This window comes from Aedes aegypti, chromosome 1 (genome assembly GCF_002204515.2).
Source record: "Aedes aegypti strain LVP_AGWG chromosome 1, AaegL5.0 Primary Assembly, whole genome shotgun sequence".
Taxonomy (NCBI): domain Eukaryota; kingdom Metazoa; phylum Arthropoda; class Insecta; order Diptera; family Culicidae; genus Aedes; species Aedes aegypti.
The window spans coordinates 75,648,739-75,660,022 of NC_035107.1; the positions used below are offsets into that span (position 1 = coordinate 75,648,739).

At 39.0% G+C, this 11,284-nt stretch overlaps 1 protein-coding gene across 1 annotated transcript in view; it reads right to left on the reverse strand.

Annotated features, from left to right (window-relative positions):
- Positions 1 to 8,719, reverse strand: part of LOC5569927 (midnolin homolog) — a 75,947-nt gene extending 67,228 nt beyond the window's left edge. The window contains exon 1 of the mRNA XM_001658774.2: positions 7,365 to 8,719. Within this exon, the coding sequence (XP_001658824.2) occupies positions 7,365 to 7,669 (305 nt within the window). The 5' untranslated portion in view covers positions 7,670 to 8,719. The remainder of the gene's footprint in view (positions 1 to 7,364) is intronic.
- Between the last annotated feature and the right edge of the window lie 2,565 nt (positions 8,720 to 11,284).

Here is an 11,284-nt window from a genome sequence, read left to right on the forward strand (position 1 = left end):
CCATCGCTGGAAATGAATTGGCTGATGAGCTAGCTCGCGATGAGGCATCGCATGACTTCATTGGCCCTGAGCCGGCTATTCCAATTTCGAAGTGCTGGGTGAAACTTCAGATATACTCTTGGGCGGCAACTCAGCACAAGCAATATTGGAATAGTTTGGAGTCGTGTCGTCAAACAAAATTGTATATTACTGAGCCATCTCCAAAGGTGGCGAAGTATTTAACAAATCTGTCAAAGCAGAATTGCAGTCTCTTGGTCAGAGCGTTGACAGGCCACTGCCGACTCAACTATCACATGGCAAATATTCAGCGTGCTGACTCATTTGTGTGTGATAGTTGTGACTCCGATTATGGAACTTCGTATCACCTGATATGTAACTGTCCAGTTTTTGCGCAAATGCGATTCCAATTACTTGGTAAACACTTATTAAGTGAAACTGAATACAGAAGCCTGAATCTTCAGGACATCCTGTTATTCTTAACCCGCTGTGGTAATGAGCTATAGGCTCTCTTTACGCTCATGCGTTTTGCAGTGCCCTTTTTAGGGCGCTGTTCGAACCCATTGTGGTATGGAGCTACATGCTCTCATTTCGCTTATGCGATCTTCCCTCTTCAAGGGACCCCACTCCTATTTCCTCCCATCTTTCCCTTCCCTTTCCTCTCCCATCGGGTAGATGATGAAATAGGCTCAAATATGGCGATGGCACAAATCTCCCAACTGGTGGGGAACGTGCCTTTGGAGCCGGCCTTCTGATACCTGATACCTGAAGGTGTAACAAGTCTGATAAATGGAAGCAGCGAGCGAGAGCCCCAAAGAGAGAGCGATGATAAAATCCATTTTTCTCGCTTGTTTACCGTTGGGGATAGGTGTTTTTCCTTACTGGCACAATAAACAATCCACAAACTTCCAATAGCAATAGTATCCCCCAGGCTTGGAGCATGTTTAGAGGGGTTTTATCATGCATTACCATCCCCCCAATCTGATCAAAGTTGTAGCAGTATACGATAAACAGTCCCTCATAATGTGCAGCATGTTATGATAGTTACAGAGAGCGATACGTGAGAGATTCTCTCAATTTTCTCAGGATTCTATCCCTGTGAGTCACATTAACCTCTTCTGTTGCGTTTTTTGTATGAAACGCTAGTCAAGGAAATTGACTTTCGATCTATAGTGAAAAACTTCCCAAAATCTTTAGTATCCCACTGTTATAATGAAAAGAGAACGAGAGAGGAGAGAATCTTTCATTTGTACATAGGTCCTTTAGTAATGTTCCGCGAGATAAGATGTTGACCTGAAGAATCAAACAACGATTGAAATGGAAAGTTTCTGTTAATTACAGAAAAACTTATTATAATAAGCATTAATTCCTTCCTCTTACACTCATAAAAACAATTTAGTTATTATTTGAGAGAGAGAGGGAACAGCTAGCTTAGATTGCGAGCTTCCAAAAGTATACGCTAATCACTCACATCATTCATGTAATTAAAAATTCTGGATATTTTTCTATGATTTTCTACCTGGAACCTTTAAATACTTGGAGTAATGGATTTTTTTTCAAATTGCTTATGTAATCTTTCATATTAACGACCTGATTTTGTTCAATGAACCATTGTTCATAGCCCATAAATAAGAAAAGAAATCAAAGAAGGCAAGAAAAAAGTCAGCTATCAGTGAGATGTCTCTTCTCTTTCGGGATTTAACCATCCTACCGTTGTTATTATACAGATGAATGTTATGATTTCCAGCAAACTTGGAATAAAAGCATGAAACGAGCTCACCGATCAATAGTGCATCGGCTGAGCTGCAACATACCAGGCATCGCATACCAGATAAGAATTGAGGGCACTTCGAGTTGCTGACATTGAAAAAGGAGGACATTTAATGTTTCATAAGATCGAAAGTTGCTTCAGACACGTCCTTGCAACAGGTAGGTGTCTTTTTTGTAAAAGGCGGTCGTGGGATTGAACAATTACTGTGTTGTAATGCCGTTCAGTATAATAGCAACGTTGAACTTATAGGATTCAAGGAAACTACTTATTTTTGGGAAATGATCTTTGGAGCGCTGGAGTTTGGGGTAATCCAGGAACATCGTATTATAAATTAAAAATAATACTTTTTTTTCAAGGCACTCCGTGCTTGTGGCCACTACTGTGCCGGACTCAGTTGATCTTTTAGCTTCTTTACCGATACAGATCTATTTTCAATTTATCTATATTTACATCTTGTTTCACTCTCTCCTACTCTTTTACTCTCACACCGAGCAGGTAGGAGAGAGCTCTGCTGTTAGTGAGGCTAGCTGCCTGCGAAGAGGGTCAGTTTGTCTCAGTCACCATCTGATACTGATGGAGGATGGATGTGCTCCCCTAAGCACGGTCCTCCGTGAGGCGTCTTCTGGTGGCTGGACGGGTTTTTTTTGTGGAGGGGCTGGGAATCGAACCCATGACCTTCCGCTTATGAAGCGAAAGCGTAACCTCAAGGCTACAGACCCCCCCCCCCAAAAATAATACTTAATCATTGAAATTAAACAAAGGCTACCAAAATGCAAGCTTTGAAGTGAACTTGTTTAACTATAAATCTTAAAAATCAGTATAAACAATATTCATAATTTCAATAACGTAAGACAATTTTGACGAGTTTTCAATCCCTTCTCCTCCATAGCCATTTTTTTAATGGGGATCGAAAATGATTTGTATGATGCGTATAAAATCTTAAACCCCTTCTCCTCCCACAACCACTTACGGAACCTTTAAACCGAATTTGGAACAAACTCCAAGATAATCCACACAAAAAGTGAAGAAACTAGAAAAAAGAGGAAAGATATGCTGATATTACAATCGCTCACTTTGAAAAAGGAGGACAGTTTTAGTCCAAACCAGAACGGGAGAATATATGGTTTAAAAGGAGCATATGCCCTCTGAAGGGATACCGACTTGATATCCATCGGGGAGAGAAAGGAATGATACATAATTAAATGTTATGGAAAAATCTGAAAATCACCTGCATTCAGTGTTACCACATTTTTTCAAACTCTCATCTGTGTTTTTTGGTGAAAAAATCTTTTTGATCTTGAGTCAACTTCCAAAAATCTTGGTAAAATCTGGGTCGAGTAAAATAAAAGTTTTTTATATCTCGTATACTTTTTGAGATATACCCGCATAAACAAGTACTATATTCGTACTGTATACGGTACTGTGCACTACTATTATCAACAATACATCAATAATTTCGTAAACCATCTAAAATAACAATAAATCGACACTACCGCAAACGATTTTTACAATTTGGTGAACAGTAACCGGGAAAAAAACAATATGGGAAATAGGCGGTTAAGTTATGTCACCATTTGAAAATGACGATTTTCTCGAACAAAAATTTTCGTTTACAGTTTGTCAAGTTGTAGACATACTATCCATTTTTCCACTCAGCCCACTGTAAAGAAAATAGTTTTAAAATAGTTGAACTATAAAGTCGAAGCTGAAATAAATAACGTATGTGTAATGATTGCTTTACGGTGCTACATAGTATTTTCACCCTCTCCAGTAATGTTTTTATTCTTTCTTATTCTACTAATAAAATAAATGAAACAACATGGAAATGTAAATAATAGTTGCATTTTTATCAGTACTCATTATAGTAAAGCACAAGAGCTACGAATGAATGGAAGTTAATCAATTTCCGGAGAGGTTTTCGTTGATCGCGACTCCACCACGTCGGGGGAACTAAAGGTTAACACCACTTCAAGAAGCTCCGCGGATCCCGATGGCAAGAGTTGCTGAACGTTGACCGAGTATTGGTGCCTTTTCTTTCTACCAAAGTTTCCAGATTCTATAGAAATGAAAACAACAAAACAGTCAATATTTTCAAGAATATTCAACAATAGCAAACTCTTACCTGATGGTTCCGCAGTCACATGTGTTGATTTTGGCCTGGTCCAGCTATGGCGTACGTTTATGGAAAAAGTAGTCCGTAGAATGATTGCTGTGAGTAATCTGATTTTTGCTTGCTGGTGACCGAGTAGCGATGAATCTCACAGCAACGAATCATCGCGATAAGCATCAGATTTGGTTCAAGCAGGCACGAACAGTAATTAGGCATGGTTTTGAGCATGCTTAAATATCGCAGACTTCAATTATTCAGTTATTCTCGAGAAGCCGCAAGAACATTCCCGGTGCACTTTATTTTAAAACTTTTCACTCGTTCTGTCTATTTCACTTTTTTCGCACCGAAACTTTTTTTCGCTTTTTCTGTCGGGAGCAAAACAAACACGCTTAAAACAATCCACACTAATTGTTAAACTTTTAGTCACAAAAATTGATATAAAAGACCGAACAAAATATGGGAAATTATATAATTTATTCATCATTTAATTTTGTTTGTACCTTCGGTTATACATTTTTAAATGTACCGCATAGTTTAGATATGTGAAAGTCAAGTGAAACAAAAAATTTCTGAAACAAGTGAAACAAAAACTTAATCAACGGTTCTTTGACTTTTTTTAACCGTGTGAAGCAAAGCGGTAAAATGTTTATTCCATACACACAAGTGCGTGGTACTGTTTGAAAAAAACGGTTCAAAATAAGTTACATAGGGTAGGTGTACCAGTTATGGCCATAGTGGTTCCCTATTTGGCCATATGTAAAATTTCGATAGGTTTCAGATTTTCAGTATTTTTTAATGTTTCAACATCAAGATACATTCTTTATCTTACTCCTTAAACAAACAAAACTTTTCAAAATGTGAATGAACTCAAGTTATCACGTATGGCGAAATAGGGAACCACTATGGCCATAACTGGTGCACCTACCCTACACTGAAGTGTACTTGTGGTAGTATGTTGCGCAAATTTAAATAAAAACCATTCGCCATAATGTGTGGATACATTATTACCATATCTTAGAAACCTCCATCTCTATACAATTTACCTGTATCACGACACTCTAACATATTGTCACTGTTTGGCATGGATTACTTAAACTGTTCTTTATAATCTAAAACTTGGGGTCCCGTATTGTTCAACATAAAATTCACTGTTTGTGATACATTAACCTTACCAGTAATAAGTAATATACTGTTGCGAATGTATTGCAAAATGTACTTTTCTATGCGGGTATACCGTGTTGTATGTTAATGAGCAATCTATTGAAATAACAAAGGTATTGATAAATTACTCTTTTCTAAGAGGTAATTTAGGCCTACATACCAGCTGCCGTTGCAAAATGGCGCAAACAACTTTTACAAATTATGAAAGTACTATCGAACAAATGTGCCTTGTGAAATACAAATTAACTAACAACTTCACAGCAAAAAAATCTCAAATTTACATGGCACGTAATCTTTAATGATATTCATGTAAAACGAATTATAACTGAATATTCAACGATAAATAATGTAAAATGTCTCATTGTATTCAAAAATGCTTGCAATCTTGAGTTAAAATTGAAAAAAATCATGATCTTACATCCAACATTCACCAATATTGCATGCTTTCTTGCATCTTGAATCCCTTGCATCGCTTCAAGTTCGTAATATGATTGTAATCGTTCCGCTAGGAGAAAAAGATTCGTGGGTGAAACTGGTGGCGCATACGAAAGAAGACGATGAACATCATTCTATTGACTTTTGTAGAAGCGATCAGATGTGAATTTTATTGAACCATTTTTCGTTGAGAGTAAGTGAAATCGGCAATATATAATTAAATTTTGGTTTTACAAGTTAGGCCTCAATTTACCTATTCAAAAATATGAGCTAAAATTTCTTTTTAAATTTGAAAAGACTTGATCCCTTTTTTATTGCACTAAAGCCAAGCGAAGCATTTTTTTATAACCTAATCCATTTCATCGTCCGAGGTATCACAATTATAAGAGAATGAAAGTTTAAAAAAAGTATTTAAAAAATGTATAATGTTTGTATAGTAGTTAAGGAATAAAGTATCCCCAGTCTATATTGTTCGTGTTCAAGTTCATATTTTTTTAAATCTTGATGAATATGAACACATAAAAAAAGGACATTCATATTTTTGCGTTTTGTTATACATATTTGAATCTCTATGTTGTGAAAATTTGAGATGATGACTGATAACTAATGAAACCAAAAAAATATATGTTGGCGATATCATATTCATGGGATTTGGGTTTTTGGCAAACAAAGTCGAAATTCGGAACCCACTCTTTTTATTATTTTTTTCTTTTTCAATAGTTGGTATTCATTAGGATGTTGTTCATTAGATGTCATTCATTTGTTATGTTGTTTATGGAACCTTATGATGGCCAGACTTTATAACGATCCACTGCAAAGCAACATAATCATAAAACATACCGTTATAAACCTCATAACGGCCAATAACCGCTTTTTTCCAAATCATTCATTGGCCGTTTTGAGCGGAGGTAATCTCACTCCATCAAGAAAGCCTACAATCGCAAAATTTCACAAACTGTCATTGGCCTTACCATAATTGTTCATTGGAAGTAAACAGAAGGGACCACGCCTTGGGCCAATGCATACTAATAAGAAACAAGTTGGTCTTTAAATAGATCAATGCTTCCAAGCATTTAAACTTATTTTTTCACATTTTCAGAATAAAATCGGTTATTAACGTGTACTTATAGTAAATCGTCACTCAACAAACAATACATTACATTGACTGATATGAATTCTGAGAAAAAAAAATGGGAATTGAAAATGTGGTGAACAATTTTCCCATCGACTTTTCTCAGAACTAACGATCTGAGGGTTGAATTGTTACGCGAGAAATGTTTAGGATTCATCAGACGAAATTTAAACCAAAAGATACAAAAGCAGTAGGGCCAACTTTGATTTTTGTTACGATTCTTTTTTGACACTCATTGGCATATATTTGGGACAATACGCACAATTTCCCCTTCACACAAAACCACAAGCTCCACATTACAAAAGTTATGTTCGATAACTTAAATCGTCTTAATGACATTACTCTATACTTGAACACGACAATAATCGTAGTCTATATATCAATAGATGTACAGTGATCCCTCCATGCATCGATGTTCCATGACTCGATATCGACTCATGGAGCCATACTGGAAACAAAATTTCATGGTTACTATGATGGTCCCTTCAAACAGCTTTCCAAAGGATTGCTGTTCCATGACTCGATATTTCCATGAGTCGATGGTCCCTTCAATATCGACTCATGGAGGTTTCACTGTATACAGTAAAAGCGTGCGATAGTCAAATCATTAATAAGGCGCCAGGGTTTCAGGTATCCAGTTGAGTTTTAACAAAATAATTAGCGCCATAACAAGTACGGAAAGCAGTAAGAAGAAACTTCAACAGGTAAGAATCAATCAACAGCTCCTGGCAACACTGCAACCCACTATAGATACTAACCTCTCGCGGTGCAGCAAACAGATACGGTCCTTGGAGACTTTCAGCTTTTTCGATATGATTTTCTTGAGGTTTTCCACGGAATTTTCACCGTCAACCAGGACGGAAAAGCTGCCCCCGGTCGTGGTGGTGACGTTCAACGTCATCGGGGCGGTGTTACTTGATGTCCCAGAACTGGAGCTGGATCTGGAACCACACCCAATGGCCGGAACTGTCGCAGTCTGCTGTGGCGCTGGTGACGAGGCAGATGACGAAGACGACGACGAAGGTCCACCATCACGGGAATCACCTCCACCGGATTTATCCATTGTTCTTCTGGGCTACTTGCTAGACACTCTAATCCTCTAAACAGAAACCTTTCCTATCACAAGCTTTGCACGCACAGGCCCCAATATGGAGTAGAAAAGCTCCCGCACTTGTATTGAATTAGCTAATCTTATCACCGATGGCGGCGCTTGGCTCTTCTCACTCCATTACTTTACTCGCTCACCCGACAACTACGACAATCCACCACACCTCGCTTCGTACACTTCACTCTTCGTCTCGCTAGAGACTGTAGTAGACTGGCAAATCACACTACCACGCCTAATGCTACTCCCTGGATTTTCCCTTCTGGGAAGCACTCTGCTTGCAGGAGACACCTTCACGGGAGAGCTTTTTCTTCAAGGGGTTTTCACACCCACCCACTCACTCACTCACGGCACGATTAGACGTCGAATATCGAAGGAAAAGCCAGTAAATTTTCACGGGATCCGCACTGCCGAACTCCCCCAATTACATAAGGTCAAACTCAGCGCCCCGAGAGTCTCGATTTCTCTTCGTCGTCGAACCGTCGCACTTCTTCGTCCGGATATCGCGTAAGCACTAAACCCACCAAGTTCCACGCGAATAGCTTTGCTGCTGACGACACAACACCGTCGACGATGCGTTTGCTACTCTTGAGCGAAGACGACGAACGCAGCGCAGGAGGACGATACAGCACACTTCTGCTTACTTCGGTTGTCTGAATTTATTATCTGCGCTGCTGCTACTTCACCGCACGGTTCACAACTACCTACCAACCTAGACCAGAGACCTTACACACTAGAGGGTAGACGACACACACCTACACAAACGCGCGCCCCGACAAAATCACACAAATATGGTGGAAGGAAACACTACAGCAGTAAAGGCTTCGCTACGGTGACGTTACTCCTACTCCCAACTCTGCGACTGACGGTATGTTAGTCCACGCTTCTGCTACTTCTGATCTGCCTGGATTGATGAGGCTTTTGGCTATCCTATCCGTCCGTCAGTCGGCGACCCCGAGAGAGAGATCCGTGCGCTAGCAAGTCCGTTCGATGACTGAGCGAACGAGTCCGTTCGAACTGCAAAACTGCTCAATGGGAATGAGTCAGTTTCTGAATGAACACCATCATTGGGAGAGAGTACTCAATGAGGCAAAATCGTTACTCACACGTATACATAGGGGGTGGGTGAAAGTATGCTGCACATGTTGTGAGAGTTTGTGGCGGAACCTAGCGGCGAGCATAAGCAACGGGACTTTTATGCAAGCTGTGAGTTATCGAGGAAACATGCAAAATCAGAGGCAGGGAAGATTGTTCCAAAGAGCACCAAGAGAGCAAATGAGCCTGGAGTTGAAAATCTTTTTATATTCTACGAATTAGAATCGGTTTCGACAGTTCATATTTCAAACACAATTCTGGTCCCACTTAAACATAAATTTATTTATATATCTACTCTGTTACTGCCTAACGAACATGAGAGATTTCCCTTTCATATGTCTTTCGCTAATACTTTCGCTAAATTAAATAAATCTGTAATAATTCTTGTTATTGAAGCAAGATATAGTGATTTTTCATCCTACAGCACGAAAATATTTTACAAAAATAGAATCAGTTTTCTGCAATAACGTAAAAAGAGCAACTATGAAGAGAAATCGATGAATACATGAATACATGAATAAGCCTTTATGGAAAAACAATGGAAGGGTACGATGGGCGGGGAACGTTGTGAAAATGCCGGACAACAATCCCGCAAAAATTGTGTTCACCTCGAATCCGGCCGGTACAAAACGAAGAGGAGCGCAACGAGCTAGGCATGGGGGGTGTTTCTCGGCCGAATTTTCTGAAACTTTACGATAAGAAACGCTTTAGTACGACGCATATTGTGGCCGAATATGAGCTCTGTAGCTTTCAAAAAACCCCACTGCCGAAGTGAATCAAAAGTGCCAAGAATAGGGCTCCAAAATGGCCAATTTTAGAATTTTTTCTACCGTTACCGTATGATTTTTTTAGCTTTGTTGTGAATTGGCATCATCTCATATTTTTTTCGATTTTACAATTATTCACTAAATTTTCAATAAGGTTTTTTGCATTTCCATATAATTTTTATTTATATGCAATCTAGCTACCAGAGCAAATTAAGACCTTAACCCGAAACCGTCACCAAATTCAAAATTTTAAGAGCATGCATCAAAAATAAAATTCATTTGTGATTTTTCTTGAAAAAAATATCAACATCGATTGAACGATTGCGAGTTCACAGGCACCAAGTACTGTAAAGTTTTTTTTTTAACTTCATACTATAAATAGTTGCAGCTACGCACACTTTTTTTTAAACAAATCTGGAGAAAATATAATGCTATTCATTATTTAGTGATAGTAGTCATACAGTTGTGTTCACTTCAGAATAATAGTTATTATTATGCTTTATTAGAGACACTTTACCACATATCTGAGTGGCATTCGTGTCTGTTTAATACTAATTTCGTACAAATTTTAACTGATTTAACCTTTGTTAATTTTTATCAAACAATTCACAATCTTTGAAAAATTGTATCACTGCTTTTTCATTTTCAGCGTTATACGCGAGTATTTCAGCCATCGATCCATTTAAATCACATTTGTTCCTACTTCCTTCGAGTCCTCTGCATGCCGTTATTATGTGCTGCACTGTAACTCGATCTCCACAATACGTGCATACAGGAGGATTGCTGTTGTTCATCAGGTGTGCGTCGGTGAGGCGAGTGTGTCCTATTCGTATGCGAGTTAGCACCTGTTGTTCGGATGGGTATTTACGATCCAAGTATTTTCCAGCTGTAGGTTTGATGGCTCTTAGGTGACATCGGCGCTGGTTCCATTCTGCTTCCCAATACGACCATTTTTTTTCTGGGCAGGTGTTGGTATATCCACCGGTGGTTGATTACACCCTTGTTTCGCCAGCTCATCAGCTTTCTCATTCCTGACCAGGCTTGGGAACTGAAATCCGAAAACCGGAAAAATCGTGTCACCACTGTGCTCGAGTCAAGGCTCCCCCAGATCTAAGCGACTTTTTACGGCGACAACGACAGACAATCGCCGCGATTTCGCTGCACGCACTGTTTGATGAGCGCGTCTAAGCCACAGCGACGCGATTACGCAGCGATTCGCGTCGTGTCAGTCAAGATGGTTCCATAGAAGAGTGCTTGCAGCGACACAACAACGAAATCGAGACAATTTTTTGTCGCTGTCGCCGTAAAAAGTCGCGTAGATTTGGGGGAGCCTTCATTTCGCATCCGGGTTTTAAAAAACGTTGGGAAGAAGAAGATTTGAGAAATGTGAATGTCGAGTTGGGAAAGCTTGCATTTGACATATTTGTAGTATAAATACGGCTTCCCAATTAATTTTTATTGACATTTTCTCTTAGACTGGCCAAAACCGGTGCTTTTACCCTATTCTGGAATCGATGGAACGTTTAGCCGCGACCATTTGGATGGCTGTCCATTACTGTCTTTGTATTTCCTCCGGATAACTTTCGGCATCTGATATAAAATCCGGTAGTATTCGTCCTGCCATGGTGTTCATTTTGCCCCCAAAGAATCAACATATTCAAATCATTTGTTTTAAGAACTTAGAAGATTTAAATGCTTCCTATTTTCGTCT